This window comes from Antechinus flavipes, chromosome 6 (assembly GCF_016432865.1).
Source record: "Antechinus flavipes isolate AdamAnt ecotype Samford, QLD, Australia chromosome 6, AdamAnt_v2, whole genome shotgun sequence".
Classification (NCBI taxonomy): domain Eukaryota; kingdom Metazoa; phylum Chordata; class Mammalia; order Dasyuromorphia; family Dasyuridae; genus Antechinus; species Antechinus flavipes.
The window spans coordinates 247444412-247463733 of NC_067403.1; the positions used below are offsets into that span (position 1 = coordinate 247444412).

The 19322-nt window shown below is 48.7% G+C and overlaps 3 protein-coding genes across 3 annotated transcripts; 2 read left to right on the forward strand and 1 right to left on the reverse strand.

Moving 5' to 3' along the window:
• Positions 1–282: 282 nt before the first annotated feature.
• Positions 283–9563, reverse strand: MED19 (mediator complex subunit 19). Its single transcript, XM_051966228.1, has 5 exons — positions 9134–9563; positions 3426–3682; positions 3235–3331; positions 2670–2764; positions 283–697 (listed from the first exon to the last, which is right to left on the reverse strand). Exons 1-5 carry the CDS (start codon positions 9465–9467, stop codon positions 629–631), a joined length of 852 nt encoding a protein of 283 aa, XP_051822188.1. The 5' UTR covers positions 9468–9563; the 3' UTR covers positions 283–628.
• A 162-nt stretch (positions 9564–9725) lies between these two features.
• On the forward strand, positions 9726–17512 carry TMX2 (thioredoxin related transmembrane protein 2). Its single transcript, XM_051966226.1, has 8 exons — positions 9726–10057; positions 13828–13888; positions 14269–14382; positions 14609–14685; positions 14967–15073; positions 15265–15330; positions 15411–15540; positions 16260–17512. The coding sequence occupies exons 1-8, from the start codon at positions 9869–9871 to the stop codon at positions 16404–16406; spliced, it is 891 nt and encodes a 296-aa protein (XP_051822186.1). The 5' UTR covers positions 9726–9868; the 3' UTR covers positions 16407–17512.
• A 675-nt stretch (positions 17513–18187) lies between these two features.
• SELENOH (selenoprotein H) lies at positions 18188–19260 on the forward strand. The gene is made up of 3 exons (XM_051966229.1): positions 18188–18556; positions 18649–18794; positions 18888–19260. The coding sequence occupies exons 1-3, from the start codon at positions 18441–18443 to the stop codon at positions 18986–18988; spliced, it is 363 nt and encodes a 120-aa protein (XP_051822189.1). The 5' UTR covers positions 18188–18440; the 3' UTR covers positions 18989–19260.
• The last annotated feature ends 62 nt before the right edge of the window (positions 19261–19322 follow it).

Consider the following 19322-nt stretch of genomic DNA (forward strand, 5'->3'; position numbering starts at 1 on the left):
GTTCTTATTAACAAAGTGCCAGATCAACCCTTGCGCTCGATTTTCCATCTGACAGGGGCACCGTGGCAGGCTTAGCGATGTGGATACTGGGCCCCCTCTCCCCATTTCATTTGGGGTGGTATTCCAACACTTGGCCCACCCAGTATTTGTCCCCATTCTCAATGGAGCCCGCTACGGCCACTCCTCTGCTAAAAACCAGCAGGACAAGGGCCACTTAGCATAAACGCAGCATCCTTAACCCTGCCCCTGGTTCCCAACACCCAAGCGTCACAACTCAGTCAGTTTGGTACAATACGAATTTTTAAAAAAAGAAACCAAGCCCTAATAAACCAATCCAAATCCGAAAAGCAGACAAACTGTACAAAAAGACATGGAGAGAAGGCTCCTTGGGAAGGGAAGAGCGGCTCCCCGGAGAGCCAACCGAGCCGTGCCTTCCCCAGGCACTGCCCTTCCCACCCCTAATGAATCTGCCTCATTCGTCTCCAGCCAGAGCCGGCCTGGCCCGCATCCTTCCCATCACGGGGGGGATGCTCCCAGAGCTCTGTGTCCTCCAGCCTCCAAGGCTGCTTCGGTCGGCAAGTTGCGTGTAGGAGAAAAGAGCGCCCCGGCCTGTCGTCCAGTGATCTCGTTAACGGAGGCTACTGCTGCTGCTGGCCTGGGAGCTGCCCATACTGGGGTGCTCTGGACTGTGACGGTTCTGGGGAAAAAACAAGAAGCAAAAGTAGGGAAACCATCTCGATTTCTGGAAGCTCACCTCAGGCGGTAAACTCCACGGCCTCGTTCCCGCCTTAAAGGACGAGGAAGCAAGAGGCTACACGGAGGTAGCGTGGGTGGGGGAGGAAAGGCCTGTTCTGGGAATCGGGAAAGCGGGGCTCATGTCTCACTCAGCCTGGCCACTGGCTAGTTCGTGTAATCCTGTGGCCTCCCTTGATTTCTGAGCCTCACTTTACTTCACCAGCATAGCCTGATAGGCTTACTATACACCAGGCACTTTGCCCGGGGCTGGAAATACAAGAAAACAGTCCTGCCCTCAAGGAGCTTCCATTCTACTGAGAATAAATGCAATATCCTTGGAAGAGGGAGAGCACTCACAGCTATGATGAAAAAGTCTTCCTAGGAGGTGGCACCTAAGGTGAGCCTTGAAGGAAGCTAAAAACTCTCAAAGTCAGAGGTGGGAAGGAGCGGATTTGAAGCACGGCCAGACTGTGCAAAGGCCCACCTGAGTCTGGGGAAACAGCCAACAGGCCCTTAGGCCAAAGAGTAGACTCTGTGTGTAAAGGAGAAATGGGAAATAAATCAAGGAAGGCTGAAACCAGACTGTTAAGGCCAAGCTGAGAAGTTTGGCTCATCTCCGCCAAGAGGGAACCATCCATATTTCTGGCCAAAGTCTGATGTGACACGGACTTCCCTGTGCCCTCAACCTATCATGGTGAAGCGAGGAGAGAAGCGGGAAGCCGGGAGGCCGGTTGTCCAGATGAGAGGCGCCGGGAGGCCTGGACTGGGGTCATGAGTGTGAGTGGAAAGATGAAATGGCCGAGAGAGCTGTGGGGGCAGAACTGACAAGACTTGATAATTGACTCCAAGTGAGGGACAGAGAAGGAAGAGCCAAGAAGAACGACAGCCCGGGGCAACGCCAGCAACAGAAAACAGAGACAGAGGAAGACAGTGAGTCCTTTAGAGACACGGAGTCTGAGAGGCCAAGGGACATGCAGGTAGAGAGGTCCGACAGGCGGGTGCTGAGGCAGCCTGGAGCTCAGGAGACAGGTCTAGAGGTCCGGCAGCTGTCTCCCTGGGAGTGCTCACGGAGGAGTTCATTGAGACGGGGGAAGAGAGACGGCGGAGGGTGAGGTGGGTGAGGTCCAGCAAGAGAGGCTGAGGACTAGCTAAGCAGCTAGGAGGAGAACCGGGAGAGAGTGGGGCAGGAAAACCCGTGGGGGAGAGAGAATATCAAGCCAGAGGAAGTGACGAGCCACGGAGAGGCCGCTGGGTCTGGCCGGCAAGAGCTCCCGGGTGTTGAGTGACATGGTCAGAAGGCAGACTGCAGAGGGCGGGAAGTAAGGGGGAGCAAGGCAAGGAAGGCGGCCTTTCTGAGGGCCGTGGCTGCAAATGGGAAGAGGAACACAGGACGAGCCAATCACGTGAAGGTTTTCTGTGGCTGGGGGACCTGGACCTACCTCAGGGTGACAAGCGGCAGGTGAGCAAGAGAGAAAGGAAGGAACTGAAGGAATAAAGCTCCCCCCGAGAGGGGACCTCGAGATGGGCCCAGGGCACAAGGAGAAGGCAAAGAGAAGGGCCCAGAGCGAGGGAAGAGGAGGCGGCACAGAGAGCGGTTTCCTCAGTGAAGGAGGATGCAAAGTCCCCTGCTGAGAACAAGGGGGGAAGCAGGAGGTACAGGAGACTTCCAAGATGAGGTCTGCACCGGTCGCTGCAGGGAGCTTCCTCAACTGTAAAACAGGTATAATCAGTAATACTTGTCCTACTTGGGTCCCAGGGTGGTTGTGAGCAAGGCGTTTGGCAACCCTTAGAGCCCTACACAAGCCTGAGCGGCCTACGGTCCCATGGGCTTCCGGCCACAGGTCCAACCTGAGGGAAAGGACTCGGATTCGCCTTAAGATAAAAACAAGATACACAGGACCTCACTGGGTTACAGGAAGAGACCACTATCCTACCTTCTTCTTCTTCTTTTCTTTCTTCTTCCTTTTCCGCTCAGGATCTTCTTCCTTTTTCTTTTTCTTTTTCTTGTGATCCGAATCGGATGGAGTTTCTATAGGAGACAGTATCACCTGTAGAGTTCCTACGGCTTATGAACTCAAAAGCCAACATGAAAACTGAGTCAAGGACAATGTTATTTTCCAAGTGGCTTGAAAGGGGCCTCAGGCTCTCCCAGGGACTCAGTGCCAAGGCCCCCCCCAGGGTTCTTCCTGGAGTATAAAGGTGGGGCTCAGCAGGAGCTCTGTGTTAAGAGAATGACCTGGAATCAGGAGAGCTGGGTTCGAATCCCAGCTTAGAGACTTCCTAGCTGTGTGGCCTTGGGTAAGCATTTCCCTTCTTGGGGCCTTGGTTTCCTCAGCTATAAAACGGGGATTATATCCTCGCACTAGCTACCTTGCGGGGACTCTGTGAGGACAGTGCTCGAGAAGTGTGAGTGCCTACTGTTTTCGGCCTGCTTGAGGGCAGCAAGAATCGGATGCGGAAGATGTGATCGCTTTCTGGCCTTCGGGAGCAGCCTCTTACCTGGGGGAACAGGGTCCTGCGTCCGGCTCTGTTTGTGCTTATGCTTGTTCTTCTTCTTGGGCGGCTGGATGTGCATCAGCCGACACTGTTCTGGTAGCTGGAAGAAGGGCCCAGAGGCGCCGTGAGTAGAGGCGGAGGCCACGCCCTCCGTGTCCAGCCCCCCGCCCCTCCGCCTGAGCCACAGGACTCACCGGGCCCGCGTGCAGACGGAAGCCCGCCAGCATGGTGCCAGTGATGGGGTTGAAAGAGCCTCCCAGGATGGGCGGTTTCTCGATGAGGGACCGGAGGCCGCTGTTGTCGTGGGAGCCCGGCAGGTCGATCATCCCGGGCAGGTCAGGCAAGAAATTGCTCAGCTTCTCCTTCACCTTCTTCCCACAGAACTTATTGTAGGCATGCTCCAGGTTGTAGTGCGTGATGAGATTGGTGCTCCCCGTCAGCTCGGTGCTGCCTGCGGAGAGAGGGTGGGGGACAGGGAGTCAGGACCAGGCCCCGCTGCCACTGCCGAGGACCAAAAGCACAAGCATGTCGACTCTGCTTCCCAAGACAGCCATCCACATTGGACTCCCCGTTTGTAAACGAGGAGAGAACGCCAAGCGTCACGGACAGCCATCTGTCCCTCTCTGCACTAAGCATTAAGAGTAGGCAAACTTCTCTGTCCTAACTCTCAAATGATACTCTTTCTAAGGATGGCACGTTCCTAAGAAATCATAAAAATGCCTGCATGTTCACGGACCTTCAAACTAGCTCTGTGTTCTGCCTGGTTACCCTGGAGGTAGAAGAGAGGAGGGGGTGGGTGGAGGGGATAGAAGGGAGAACAAGAGGGAATGAAACAGGTGAGAGAGGAGATCCATGGGGAAATCCGAGATGGACAGAGAATGGGAAAGACCGGTAAGGAAGGCAGAGGGAGTCCCCCAAAGTTCGGGCTGGGCCTGTAGTTCCCTCGGACTTCGGTGTTACCAGCAACACCGGGCTGACCGGTCCCTTCCTAACCATTATGTGAAGTTCTTCATCTTCTCTGAGAAAGCTCTAGCATAAGGCTCTGTTCTGAATGCACTGAGACAAACGTTTCCTGAACAGCACCTGCAATGAGGAATGGCACATGAGCCACCTAAGGGCTGAAATAAAGCTTCTCTAACTCTTGGTTTACTTTCTGAATATCTTTCAGCTTCGTATTCACTGATCAAGAAATAACAAACACCTTGACCTAGTTAATTCTCAATTAATGTGGGGGGGAGGGGAGGGAATGCTTTATATATAGGGTGCCTAATGCTTTTGGACTGTAAAAAGATCCCTTGTGGTGTGATTTTGGAGTCCTTGCTAATGCAATATCTGACCTTGAGTAAGTCTTATCACCTGGAAAGGTGGAGTTAAGGAGTTAGCAAGTTAGGAAGTTGAGAGTCAAACAGAGGTTTTTATATTTGATCCTGGAGGTCCACAGAGGGCTACTGGAGTTTGCTGAGTGGGGATGACAGGGTGAGATCTGTGCTTCAGGAAGTTCACTTTTTGACACTGAAGCAGGCAGGCAGCCCCATGAGGGCTGGGATGATAAAGGCCTGCATCAGGATGAAGGCAGACTCAGAGGAGGAAAAAGATGTACACCCGAGCTATTGGGAAGGTGGTTTTGACAAGACTGGCAACTGACTGGATACAGGGAGTGAGAGACAGGGAGAAGTCTTGGCCATGAGCCAGAGTGACTAGAAGGATGGTGAGACTGACAGCAAGAAAGAAGTTAGAAGGGAAGTTTTTGGGTTTTTTTTGGTAAAGATAATGAGTTCCATTCTAGACATGTTAAGTTTAAGAGGACATCCACTTCAGAATGTCCAAAGTGCTCTGTCTATTCTACTGTCTCTGAGCTCTTCCTGAAATGTGGGTAGATCTATGAATTATTACCTATAATACCAATTATGTGTAGTCATATAACTGAAATCGGAAACAAGAATGGCACAGATAAATACACTCACCATAAAGGATTTTCATTAGAGATTTTACAAAGAGTTTACAAGTATTATTTATTCCAAATCCCTCTAAGTATTTTTCTCTTCTTTTTAAGGTTAAAAAAAAAAAAAAAGACATAGTTCACACCTGTTGGCTCCATCTCCTACAATCCACACAGTAACCCTCAGCTGTCAATACTCCATATTAATTCAAGTTTTTGTTCAGCTCACCAGTGAGCTTGAGCTCTTAATCACTTCATAATGGAACATTCTACTCCACCCCACCCTCACTGCATACTCTTCTTAGGGATACTTGGGGATAGCTAGGTGGCAAAAGGGATTGAATACCAGGCTTGGAATCAGGAAGACAACTCTTCCTGAATTCAAATTCAGCCTCAGACACTTAATAGCTGTGCGATCCTGGCAGTCATTTCATCCTGTTTGCCTCAGTTTCCTCCTCTGTAAAATGAGCTGGAAAATCTTAAATTTTTATTAAAAAATAAAATTTCCTGGAGAAGGAAATTGTATCTCTACTAAGAACACTCTAAAGTGGCAGGATGTGATTGAAAAGAAAATTCAACAACCACAATCAAGGGTCACTTGAAGGAGGCTCATCTGTGGACTCAGAGCTGACCAGCATGGCACCTGAGGCCCTTCTCCGAAATGTTCCTTGCCTCAATGGCCCCATTTGGCCACAAACATCTCATTTGCGCCACTCCTCAAGTCCATTCTCCCGGCCCCAATCTCAGTTTTATGGGCCCAGGGGGGCGACCATGGTTTTATACAGTCTCTCTTAATGAATGGCCCTGCTCAGCTTCCTCGTCTGTAAAACGCAGTTGGCTTGAATAATCTTCAAGGTCACTTCCAGTTCGGAAAGTCTAGGACTCTTCCCTGAGATGCCACATGGTACTGGCTCCTCCTCTCTTTCTTTCTCAAACTTTTTTTTTTTGGTCATGGGACTCATGAGACTCACAGCCCAGGGTCTGGCTCTTAGTTCTTTCTTCTCTTGGGCCCTCGGAGACCTCAACCATCCACACTCTTGTTTCAACTATCTCCTCTGGGCACGCCTCTACTCCAACCCTTATTTTTTTTTAAAACTCCAATTCTGTTTCCATCTTCCAATTAGAGAATTTTACTTAATTCCTTCAGTCAACTCAAACTCAATTTTTCATCATTTTTTCTTTTTCTCTAATTTTTAAAAATAAAAATAAATTTTCATTGATCACAGCTGGTGGTACAATGGATAGCATGCTGGCCTGAAGTCAATCATTTCAAAGCCAACCTCAAACACTTACAAACTGTGACCCTCAACAAGTCACTTCACCTGTTTGCTTTGATTTCCTCAACTGTAATAGGAGGACAAAAACAACATCTACCTCAGGGACTATTGGGAGGACTGAATAAGAACAATGTGCAAAAAACACAAAAGTACTTAGAACAGTACCTGGCACATAGTAGACTCTATATTCCATTCCCTTCCCTTTCCTTTTTTACATCACTGTAATTTCCTCCAGGATTTCTCCTCTTCCTCCATGAAACCCACCCCATATAACAAACAGTAATTTTTAAAGGAAAAGAAAAAAATTAATAATAAGAAAAAGAGGGAAAAATCAATACAATTGATCAGTAAATTGAAAAACTCTGAATATATGCACATTGTATATTTGTGGACCTTTACAAAGAGCTGGAGTGGAGGTATTTTATCTCTTCTTTCATGACATGCTTGTTCTCTATAGTTTTGTCATATTCACTTTTAATTTTTTTGGTGACAGATATTTCTCTTTACATTGTTGTAGTCAGTGTGTATATACTGTTTCCATGGTTCTGCTTATTTCATTCTGCAGCAGTTCAAGTAGATCTTTCATGTACATGAACTGATGCCGAGTGAAATGAGCAGAATCAAGAGAACATTGTATACAGCCATAACAAGATTATATTCAGGACAATTCCAATAGATTCGTAATGGAGAAAGCCATTGCCATCCAGAGAGAGAACAACAAAGACTGAATGTCAAAGCATAATATTTTCACCTTTTTTTGTTGTTGCTACTGTTTACTTTTTTTTCCCTTTCTTATGTTTTTTTTTTCCTCCCTTTTTATCTGACTTTTCTTGCCCTGCCTTATGAATATAGAAATATGTTCAGAAGAATTGCACATGTTTAATCTATACTGGATTGCTTGTTGTCTTGAGGAGGAAGAAGGAAAAATGTGGAACACAAAGTTCTGCAAAGGTGAACATTGAAAACCATCTTTGCATGTATTTGGAAAAATAAAAAGTTATAAAAAAAAGTCAAGTAGATCTTTCCATGCTTTTCTAGTTTCATTATATTCATTTCTTATAACATAGTAATATTCTAGTAATTGTGGTACATTTATGTATGTATGAAATATTAATGCTGTAATATCTCTACATCAAAAAGTATGGACATTTTAGTCACTTTATTTGAATGATTTCACATTGCTTTCTAAAATGATTGTCCTAATTTGCAGCTACATCTAGAGTATGCTAGTGCTTTTATCTACTCACAACTGCTCTCAAGCTGAATTTCTACCTATTGCCATTTTTGCCAATTTGCAGAGAGATTCCTGGAGGTTGTTTTAATATGCATTTCTTTTATTATTTAGTGATGTGGAGCATTGTATCATGTGGTTGTTAATAGTTTACAATTCTTTTTGGGAATTGTTCATATTCTTTAACCATTTATCTATTGGGAAATGGCTTTTGGCATTATATTTTATCTGTTAATTGTTTATCGAACCCAATATTTGGACAAATACAGCATTTCTAAAACAGAACTCATCACCCTCCCCTGAAATAGTGGAATATATTACCATCTTCTTATCAATTTCTGCCATTTTACAGATGAGGAAGTGAAAGGTTAATAAGCCAAACAGGTTAAGTGGTTTGTCCAGGGTCACACAACCAGGATTTAAACTGGTATCTTTAAATTTTGATTTTTGAAGTGAATTCAACACTTTTTAATGCACCAAGTACTACCCTTTTTTGTTAACCAGATTTAAGCACCGTTGACTTCCTTCTCCCTGGCTCCTTAGCCAAACAGTCATAAAGTTCTCTGGCTACTTTGCTACTAACTCCTGCCTATCTAGCCCTCCTCCTAACACTCGGGTAGGCTCTTCTTTCTGCAGCCAGTCCTCTCTCCTTCAGCCTGCCCAGGGTAATCTACTCTTCTTTTTTTTCAAGGTTATGAATAACGTCAATGTTGAGCTCAGCAGGAAGCCAGCCATCTGGCTGCTTTGTCACCTCCTCCTCCATGGGTTCTACACATCTTGGCCCAGTTAGGTGGGTCGCCCGAGACGAATGCCCCAGCACGTGGGAATCATTCCTAACTCACTCGAGCCGCTGCTGGGGCTCCTATGGATGGACCCCAGCTAGTTGTCAGCTGGGCAAAGGAAACCACCGTGTTTGCCCCCTTGGCTAACGGCACCAGCAGCCTCTCAAGAGAGGAGGGGGGTCTGCAAAAACGAATTGTCCCAGGCTGCCTCAGAGAGTATCTCATGGCAGCCTCACAAGCAACCCTGAAGGGGGCTGTCCCAGTACCTATTACACAGATGAGGAAGGGAGGCAGTCAAGGTTGAATGACATGCAACATTTGAACTCTTGTCCAGAGCGAGATCCACTGGACCTCAACAGACAATTTATGTGACCTTTAAAGAGTTAAGCTTTTATTAATCGGTTACTACGCCGAAATAGCACAACAGGAAACAAGGTGAGAAGTTTAGAACCCGGGCCTTCCAGACTCCATGAATCTGACGGACTCCGAGCCAGTTCATTGGCTGGCCCGCTCATTCGGCCCCGCCCCCTGGGTTCCCCGACTTACGGAAATCTCTACGTGGCCCCGCCCCCTTTGTCCATTATTTGTCGCTTCCGCTCATTGGCCTAAAGCCCCAACCTTCACGCCCTCCCTGGGAGCTGATTGGCTGGTTTCCAAGAGCATCCGTACTCACCTGGGAGCTCCCGCATCAGGTAGAAGGGACCGCACCCAGCTGCGGCCTTGTCAGCGCCAGGAGGAGCTGGGGCCGCAGCGGGCGGAGGGACCGTTCCGGGGCCCCCTCCGGGAGGAGGAGGAGGCGGAGGGGGCGGCTTCCCCGGCCCAAAGCCCAGCGTGGCTGGTGGCGGCGGCGGCGGCTCTGTCTGGGCACCGAAAAGTGCTGTGAAGTTCTCCATCGCACTGACCGCTCTGCCTCTGCCGCCACCGCCACCGCCGCTGCTACCGCCACCGCCACCGCTGCTGCTGCCGCCTCCGCCCACTCGGAGTCTGGCACCGCCGCGGCCTCTCATTGGGCAACTTTCTCTCGCAGCACCGCCCTCCTCTTCCTAGAGCTTCTATTTATTGGATGAGTCTGGCTTCACCGACCGCTGAACTTCCGTCGCTCTAAGATGACACAGAGGAAATGGAGGTCGGTGACCAGAGACCGTCTATCTCCCGCCCACCCCGTTCACTGCATCCAATCAGAGAGGCAAGCCGTGAGAGGCCAGCCTTTCAGAAAAGCCGTTCTTTCCGTCGTGTCCAATCACAATTCAGCTCCCGGCGCAGGCTCCGGAGCGACAAAGACGCTGTCCAATCGGGAAGCCCAGATGGCAGGAGGTTGAGGGACACATTCGGTGTCCGGCAAGTACTTTGGCTGAGCAGCTCCGACGGCTGAGACTGCGGCGGTATCCGCGGCTTCAGGGCAGGGAAGATGGCGGTGTTGGCTCCGCTGCTGGCGCTGCTGTACTCCGTGCCGCGGCTCTCGCGGTGGCTGGCCAAGCCGTACTACCTGCTGTCGGCCTTACTGTCGGTCTCCTTCCTGCTGGTGAGGAAGCTGCCGCCGGTCTGCCTCGGTCTCCCCACGCAGCGCGAGGACGGCAACCCCTGCGACTTTGACTGGGTGAGCGGAAGAGGTGGCTCCGGGTCACCGAAGGGCAGGGTGGGAACGGCTGGCCGGAGCTCGAGGGCGTAACTAGGGCCGGGTGGCAGGAGCGGTGACCCCAGGCCGCTCAGAGTTAGAAAGGTGCGGGGAGAGTTGCGGAATGGAGCCCTGCTCGGCCAGCTTCTCCCAGCGTGACCTTGGGCTCCTCGATTCATCCCACTGGGCCTCGATGGCCCCAGCTTCGAATCTCCTGTGCTGTAAGATGGCCCTTGTGGAAATGGTCGAAAGGAAATCGCATCCCCCAGTTTTTCCTCTTTGAGGCCTGAGTACTTAACCGTCCTCCAGGTCCGTAGCCCTTGCCTTCCCGAAACTTACCCAGTGTGGGGAGTGGAGTCCTGGCAGTCCCTCGAAGGCCTAGGGGATAGCCTGGGGTTATGGGAAGGGACTCGTCCCATTGGGAGGGTGGGAGGGCTAGGATCCGCACAGAAGACTGCACCTCCTTTTGCTCATGTCATATATGTCAGTTTTTAATGAACAGAAATCTATTGTCTCTCCCACCCTTTCTCATTCAAAGTTAGTTTCAGTTTTAGCTTTGTCTAAAAGAGATCTCCCCGGCACGGAGGGAGAGCGTTGGCAAGTAGCCTGCTTTTTAGTCCTGGGACTCTTGGTTGGCCATTTAGTCACTGTTTTTAGTCTCTTAAGAGTTGTTTTAGCTTTTCATGGATCAGCCTATTATATACTCAAACCCTCCTCCTTCCCTCTTCAGCTATTATGTTCATCTGTTATTTTCCCCATCCTCCTTTCATTTTTCAGCCAGCCCAAATTCTGGCCCAGCCCGAGACCCAGACCCACCCTGAACAAGAATTGGAAGGGTAGCTAAGGATTTGTCACGTCTAATTCTTTCATTTACAGATAGCAAAATTCAGGCATACAAAGAGTAAGGAACGTGACAAATGTCACGGATGGAACACGTGCCTTTGGAAGTCCAAGGTTCTTTCTTGCATATCATGTTACACCAAGTGTCTGTTGTGTGTATAGCATTGTCCCATTCTAAAGGAAATAGAGAATAATAAGGCCTTCTAGGAGACCTATCTAGGAGGATAGAATAAAAATAAATTATAACACCTTCCTCCCATTTCTGTTGTAATTAGTTTTTTTTTTTTTCCCAAACAACTTTCATATAAGACCCAAAGGTGGATTCTTGCTTTTCTGGGACTTCAAGTCTCACAGAAGTGAATACATGACATTTCTCCTCTCCACCTCTTGTCTTTGCTTCCATAGGCCAGGACCTCAGTTCTAGTTTCTTTGTCAACCTGAATTTCCTGAAAAGTTTTTCTGCTTCTGTTCTTCTTTCCGTAGAGCCCTTGTGCCTTTATATTTGCCTAGAAGTCGAGTTATGTAATGCCATACTGGAAAATCTTTTCTTTACATTAAATTTCGTTTATCTCATTCTTCATTGAGTCTCATATCTGTCACGATGTTGATAGTATGTTTCATCAGGAGAATTTGGAATTGTGCTTTGTCAGTGCATTGATCATAATTCCTAGGTCTTTCAGTTATTTATCTTTCCAATAACACTTTTATTGCATAAATCTTTTTATTGGTTCTGTTTACTTTTCTCTGCATCAATCCATACAAGTACTTCCTAATTTTCTCTGAAACTGTCATAATTATTGTCATCTTATTGCAGCACACTAGCATTCTCTCAGATTGATGTGGCATCAGTTGTTGAGCCATTCCTCAGCTCTTCACTCATTCACTTGACAGTTCTTTGCTATGGCAAAAAACGTTGCTATAAAGGTTTTGCATATATGCGTCCTTTTCCTCTTATCTCCCAGCAAGAAATAGTGGTATTGTTAAGTTAGAGTGTATATAAGAACAGCTCTATGGGCAAAGTTCTGAATAACTTTCCAGAGTGACTGGACCAGTTCAGAGTTTCCTCAACAGTGTGTTTTGCCTGTTAATTCATAAGCCTAGAGCATTTGTTGTTTCCCTTTTCTGGTCATTTTTGCCAATCTGATGAATGTCAGGTAGAACCTCTGAGTTATTTTAATTTTCATTTCTCTAATTATTAGTGGTTTGGAATATTTTTTTTCATACAACTATTGCTAGCTGAGTGATAGCACTATTTGTTGTGTGAGGAATCTGTTCTCTCCATGCCTTACAAATGAGACCTTTATCAGCCTTCTGCTGTCTTCTGTTACTCTCCATCCAGTTATGCTTTACTCTAACCAAACTTGCTGTTCTTCCTATGGCACACGTTGCTCTGTTCTCATAACTAGAGTGTTCTCCCTCTTCCCTCTGCTCCCTGAATTTCCTACTCGTTTAAAGATCAACTTTGTTGCTATCTCCTTCAGAAACCCATCCCAGAAGATTCACCCCCTGTTCTTTAACTCCACCCCCACTTCTGTCCTTGTAATTCAGATAGAATTCTGTTTTGTATGCAGGCATATAAGATCAGTGTGACCTCAGGCACTCAGGTAATTTTGTCCCTCCTGGACTGTTTCCTCAGCTGAGGAGAGCTTCTTTTCCTTCCCCAGACTTTATCCTCCTGCCCCACAAAGCATTTGGAGGTCTGGAAGATCATTTAGGTAAACTTTTTTAGCTCCTCCACTCCTCCTCACAGCCACTTAATGAGTGTTTGGTTTTTGTGGCCTTCAACAGGCCACAGAGGTAAAATGTCTCTGTAAAATAAGAGGAGTGTGCTCTATCTGTATCTAATGGGTGAGGTCCTCCCTAGTGACAGTAAAATTCTGAGTGTGAGTGATTTTCCCCTTTCTCCTTACTTCACCCATGCCCCTCTCTTGGTCTCTCCAACCTCAGGCTGATAATAGCACATAGTAGGCACATAACAAAGGACTGACTGAGATGGATATCACCTCTAATTTCTGCATAAGACTCACCAGAGTTTATTCAGTTTGCTTTTCATTGATTATGGAGAATTGAGGTAGAAAATCCAGATTTCAGATGCATCCCAAAGTTATGCCTTTTTTATGTTCTTCATGTTGGTTGGGGTCATTTGCTTCCCTTTGTGCTACATAAGGATGGAATCGGGGGAAATGACTGGGCTGCTGCTGACAGTGGTATTCCTAAAAGAGACAGGCTGAGAAAGTTGCCATGGATAAATTCTTATTCCTAAAGAGAGAATAATTTGGTTACCTGTAATGAAATATAATCATGTTTTAGGACAAAAGCATCTTTTCCAGAATTCATCCTGCTTATGATGATTGATGTTCACCCCATTTAGGGAACTATTGTTTCCAAATTGGTGGCTTTTTGCTGGACTAAAGGCCTCCCTCTGTACAGAAAATTGTTAAGCACTTTTTTGTTGAGATGGCATTGACTTGGGCTTCATAAGCATGAATAGTTTCATGATCTCCCAATACTTTGACACATTAGTCTGTAAACAAAATGATCCCTCATCATCACCACCCTTCCCTTCCCCCTAATGTATCCCCTCCTTACAAGTAGTAACCCAAGGGGGATATAACATGAAACTGGCAAACCCTGTGTGGCTGTCAGAGGAAAAGGTACGCCTTGTCTTTGAAGACTTACATAGTGTTACTCTGCATGAGGGAGAAAGGTATTTTGGTTTAAATGTGTATCAGAATTCAATGGAAAGTCCCAGCACTTCATTGTGTCGGCTTTTCTGCCACTTGGCGACCGTTTCCCAGTTCTCCATGTATCCTATGCCTGCTGCCGCCATCTTCACTAGATCTCCTGGCTTGCTGCCGTGTGTGTGTCTCTGCCTTGGTTTTTCACGTACAGTCACTGTGATTCTCTTGCAGAGGGAAGTGGAGATCTTAATGTTTCTCAGTGCCATTGTAATGATGAAGAACCGGAGATCAAGTGAGTGTGCCCCCTTGCTCCTCATCCTCTCTGCAAAGCCCAGTTGTGAGAAGTGCACACGTACTTCTTGGAACTTTGGGGATATTGTTAGCTGAAGTATCTGCCTCCTGAGACATTTGGGAAGATCCAGTGGTTTCATTGTGGGTCAAGAGCTTTTCTGACTAGGATCCATAGTGGTTTTAGCTGGTGTTCTTATGTGATTTCCTTTTCTTCAAAGAAAGAATATTGTTTTGTGGGGTGGAACCAGACTAGTGGGCCTGAGGTCTTAGGATAGAAGCTTTCCATACCTGGGCTAATGTGGCCCCGGTGTAGGGACTGGGAAGGTTGCCCAGCATCTTTCAGCTCTAGCCTAGCTCTGATCCATGCTGTCTGTGTTTCAGTTACCGTGGAGCAGCATATAGGGAACATCTTCATGTTCAGTAAAGTAGCCAATGCCATCCTCTTTTTCCGCCTGGACATTCGCATGGGCCTGCTGTACATCACACTCTGCATAGGTGAGGGTCTCGGGGAAATGGGTTGATTGGCTTTAGGTTGGGCATTGACTAGACTCTGGGACCTAGTCCTCATCCAACACGAGACTCCACATTCTTTTCCCCAACTCTTTGTTGCTCTCATTTGACTTAAAATTCAGCAGTAAAGGAAAATGCACATGATTTGGGCAGAGGCCACAAATGCCCAAGAAAGGTCCGTTTTTTTTAATGCTCTATTTCTGGTTTTTAGTGTTCCTGATGACTTGCAAACCTCCCCTCTACATGGGTCCTGAGTACATCAAGTACTTTAATGACAAGACAATTGATGTGAGTGGTTATTCTTTCTGTACCCTGAGGTCCTGGGGAAGGTGTGTATGTATGTGGTGAAAGAGGGATAAGGGATGTTATTGAGATGGAGGAGGGCAAGTGTTTGGTTCCGTTTTTGCTAGGAGGAACAACTGTGCTTAGGAATTTGTATCATTGCATCAGGAATGTCGTGTGGTTGTGTGTTTGTATGCTGAAAAGGTGAAGAACTAGATTCTAGGGGCTGAGATTTCCTCAGGGACCTGTGTTCTCCTGACAGATCTAACTTATCTTGTATGTGGCAGGAAGAGCTGGAACGAGATAGACGGGTCACATGGATCGTGGAGTTCTTTGCCAATTGGTCTAATGAGTGCCAGTCATTTGCTCCTATCTATGCTGACCTCTCTCTCAAGTGAGTAGCACACCACAAGAGACAATGGAAACTTGCCCCCTCACTGTTTTTCAGTTTTTTTGATGCATGGACTGCTCCATCCAGAACCCCTGAATAGGCTCTCCCTGCCATTTGTCACCAATCTTCCTTCTCTGGAGTCTGTTTCTTTATGGCCTGTTCAGTATGTTTTAATGTTCATATCTCCCTGCCAGGTACAATTGTACAGGGCTGAATTTTGGGAAAGTGGACGTTGGACGCTATCCTGATGTCAGTACACGGTATGTGGTTTCCTAAGCAACAGAATGAACAGGTGCATGCTTGGAGATTGAGCTGACATGGTCCTTTATTTCCCTTTCAGGTACAAAGTGAGCACATCACCTCTCACCAAACAGCTTCCCACCCTGATCCTGTTCCAGGGAGGGAAAGAGACGATGCGGAGACCCCAGATTGACAAGAAAGGTCGAGCTGTCTCTTGGACTTTCTCTGAGGTACTTAAAAAGGCCCATGCATGAGAAATGCTGGAGGAAAGAGTATCTCCTCCTCTCTTTTAATGTCTAAGAACACAAGGAGGAGAGGGGGGAAGTTAAAGCCTCTCTCATTTCTCACAACTTAAACAATCTAGAACAGTTTTGAAAGCTTGTCTCCTTAAGCAGGATCCAAATACAAGGGATACCCAGTTACCCAGCAGAGAGGTTCTTGACTTTATCTATGTGAGCTATAAAAAGTCTGAGTGACATTGTTTTCTGGGAAATTATTTTATTAATGATGCAAGCAGATAATTAACAGTAGGGATCAGTGGCATTTTCAAATGCCAGAGACCTCATGGAACCGGCTCTAGACTTGATATGCCCTTGGGAAAGACTGGGTGTTCCAGAAGGTGGCAATTAGCTCTTATTGGTAAACAATGAGAATAATGAGTAGACTCATTCTAATGAAGAGCTTTACACTAAACCCCAAAGTGGGGTCATCTAGACAGGGTCTACCTCCTATCCTAGCCTGAGTAGAACCCTGTGGGCTTTCCCCCCAGAGGGTCTGAACTAAATTGGAGATGTTAATACAATCTCTATTTGTAGTCTCCTTCAGATTCTGACCTGACCACTGAGGGATGAGAGGAAGGGAAAAAACCCTGGATCTCCCCAATAATTGGTTATTTAATCATCTTTTCTCATTTAATCTGAATCGGTTTGTGTCTGCCTGCTTTCCATAGGAGAACGTGATCCGGGAATTCAGCCTGAATGAGCTCTACCAACGTGCCAAGAAACAGACCAAGACCCGAGATGTGATCCCCGAGGAGCCACCCGAGGCTGCAGCTCCTCACAACCAGCCGGCTGAGGAAAGCAAGAAGGAGAAATAGGAGCTCTGCTCTTCCTTTTCCAGAGGGCCCTCTTCCTTTTTCCTGGTTTGCCTTTTCAGGTCCTGTCCTTAGTAATAAGGGACTTCATAACCTGCTGCCTTTTAGTATTTATATTTATTCCTTATTTGGAATAGACCTGGAACCAGGCCCAAGGCTGTCGGGGGAGGAATTAACAAGGCAGACAAAAGAATGTCTTTTGTGGCCAAGCTTCTCCTCCCATTTCACCAAAGGGGAAAAAAAATCAATTCCTTATCTTGGAAGGAGAAAGTTTACTTCTGAATGTGAACATTTTTATACTGACTGGAGGCCTGGAAAAACAGAGAATGGGTTAATCCAGAAGTCACATTTACTTTCCTGTGGTCTCACACAGGTTTCAGCTTAGAGGCCTCACTAACATCTTCAGGATCGTTGACTTCAGTTCACTTAGGTCTTTCTGACCTTCTTTATTACTATTTAACATTGAGTAAAGAGTTTAAACTTAACTCTGATTTGGGTACTAATAAAATTCATTTACAACAGGTCTGCTCTAGAGGAGTGTGGAAAGATGGGGTGCAAGTTGCTTTAAAGAGCAGTAGTTAATTTCAACACTCCATTCATCTGAGTCAAAGAAAACCTTTAGAATGCCGCTTGTGTATTGGGGACTGGAGAAAGGCTGGGGTGGGGAATGGGGTTCTTCTGTTTTATCAACTTTGTTTCTCTGTGCCCTGCACTCCAAAATTGAGCAAATAAATATCTAAAAAAAGACTTCAAATACGGAGTGTCTGGTCCCGCGGGGCAGATTCCTATTTTGCCCGGGTCTGAACGGGCCTTTCTCTGGGTGAGATTCCATCTTCCCAAACCTCATGGTGTGGCATTGAGTTGATCAGAGTTCTAAGGGCTCTCAAAGCCTTTTCTCCCAAATCTCTTTGCATGGATCGTTTCAAAGTCCCCTTGCGCTGTTGTAGGGGCTGCCCTCCTGGCCTGCCTCACCATTTCTGGGGACCAAACAGCATCCCCATTACCTTGGAAGGCCGCAGTTTGGTCGGCCACCCGCCCCGCGCCCCCGGACCCGTCTGATGGGCTGAGCGTCTGCTTTGCATTTTTTTCATTAAAGATTTAATTTGGAACCTCTGGCTTCGTTGTGGGTAACTCGGGGCTTTGAACATCCCGCGCTTTGGCCTGTGTTTGGTGGGGGCATGGTTTTCGATACCGGCTTCGGGGAACTGGTGCCGAAGACTCGCCCCCGGAAGTGTTTTCCACTCGCTTTCTTCCACTAGATGTGTTTAATTTTACGCCCTCAGAAGTGCGGCCGACTCTGCTGCTGCCTTCTGGTCCGGCAGCTCTTTCCGCGATTGCTCCTCTCCTAGCTTCGGGACCGAACTTGAGGCGCCCCACGTTGGGGGGGGGGGGGTATTGAACCTGGGCGGCCCGGCGCAGCAAACCCTAACCCTGGCCGGGTGACCCTGGGCTAGGCACCGCGCCCGGGGCGTGGCTCACTTTCTTCATCCGTAGCAATGAGCCAGAAAAGGAAATGGCCAATTGCCGCAGGAGGCCATTCGGGACGCCCAGGTCCTGGGTTTCTGATTACGGACCAGCCCTCCCACTCCTATCAGCTCCTCCTCCGAGGAGTGCGAGGTGGGGCGGGCACCCCCACTGGGGAGGCTGAAGTGTGGAAGGGAGGCAGGGAGGGAGGGGCCTGGCCGTCGGCGGAAGGGGACATCTGCGAGAGTGGGGCGATGTACACAGGGTCATACCATTTAGAGAAGGAAGGGAAAGGTTTAGGCTCCCCGGGCTGGTGGACGGGCAGAACTTGACCCTCCCGCGTCTTCTCCAGAGCGCAGAAGACGGCTGTGTCGTGGCAGACACCTGGCATCTTTCTCCAGCTGCCCCCTCTCCCTCCCCCCGCGCTCTGGCGCCGGTGGTTGCATCCGGACGTCCCGCCTCCCACGTTGGGGCAGGCGGGACCAGACTCCGCACATCGCTGAATCTCGCGGAACTCGGCAGCGCGGGCATTCTGGCCGGCTAATCTACACGTGCCTTGTCCCCACGCGTGCCATGGCTCCTCGCGGGAGGAAGCGCAAGGCAGCTGAGGAGGAAGCCGAGAAGCCGGAGAAGCTGGCCCAGGGTGATGATGCGGGCTCGGGAGAGGCCCGCGTGGTCATTGAGCACTGGTGCGGCGCGGGATGGGGATGCGGGAGGAGGGGGGCTCCCGGGGTGGGAAAGGGCTCGTCCTCCGGCTCACGGCCCCCTCCCTTCTCCACAGCCAGAGCTGACGCGTGTACGCGCGCCACGCCGAGGCCGTGGGTCAGGCGCTGCGACTGGCCCGCCCGGAGCTGCAGGTGCTGTTGAACCCCACCAAGCCCCGGCGGAGCAGCTTCGAAGTGACGCTGCAGCGCCCCGACGGCAGCCGTGAGTGCGGGCCCTGCCTGGGAGGGTGAGGGAGGCGGCGCCGAGCTCCCCTGCCCCTCCCCCCACCGTGACCCTTTTCCGTTCTTGTCCTAGGGGTGGAGCTCTGGACCGGGATTAAGAAGGGCCCTCCTCGAAAACTTAAATTTCCTGAGCCGGGGCAGGTGGTGGAGGAGCTGAAGACCCAGCTGGCTTAGACGAGGCCCGAGCGGGGCTAACCACGACAGGGTTGTTCCCGGGGTAGGACGGAGCCAGGAATACCCCGGCCCCCCCTTTCTTCCTCCCCCCTCCCTTTTCCTCTTGCTTGCAGCCCTGTGCCCTGGGGCATTGGCAGCATCCATGACGGACCGTGACCAAAGCACCAGTCACGTTCCTGAAGCTACAGCTCCTTCCTCAGGGGCAGCTGCAGGGGCCCCCTCTCCCCCGCTTCCCATGCTGTACAACGGCTAATAAAGGTTGGGGTACCGCATAGCCTTGTTCTGCGTCTATTTATTGGGGCAGCCGCGAACGCCCCGTGCATCTGGCCATGTG

Excerpts from the sequence above, each read along its gene's own strand:
- MED19 (XM_051966228.1), bottom strand. The coding sequence starts at position 9,467 with ATGAGAGGCCGCGGCGGTGCCAGACTCCGAGTGGGCGGAGGCGGCAGC. Across the intron at positions 3,683-9,133 it reads CCTGATGCGGGAGCTCCCAG|GCAGCACCGAGCTGACGGGG; the intron begins GTGAGTACGGAT and ends CTCTCTCCGCAG. Across the intron at positions 698-2,669 it reads AAGAAAAGAAGAAGAAGAAG|AACCGTCACAGTCCAGAGCA; the intron begins GTAGGATAGTGG and ends TTTTTTCCCCAG.
- TMX2 (XM_051966226.1), top strand. The coding sequence starts at position 9,869 with ATGGCGGTGTTGGCTCCGCTGCTGGCGCTGCTGTACTCCGTGCCGCGG. Across the intron at positions 14,686-14,966 it reads TTAATGACAAGACAATTGAT|GAAGAGCTGGAACGAGATAG; the intron begins GTGAGTGGTTAT and ends TGTATGTGGCAG. Across the intron at positions 15,331-15,410 it reads TATCCTGATGTCAGTACACG|GTACAAAGTGAGCACATCAC; the intron begins GTATGTGGTTTC and ends TTTCCCTTTCAG.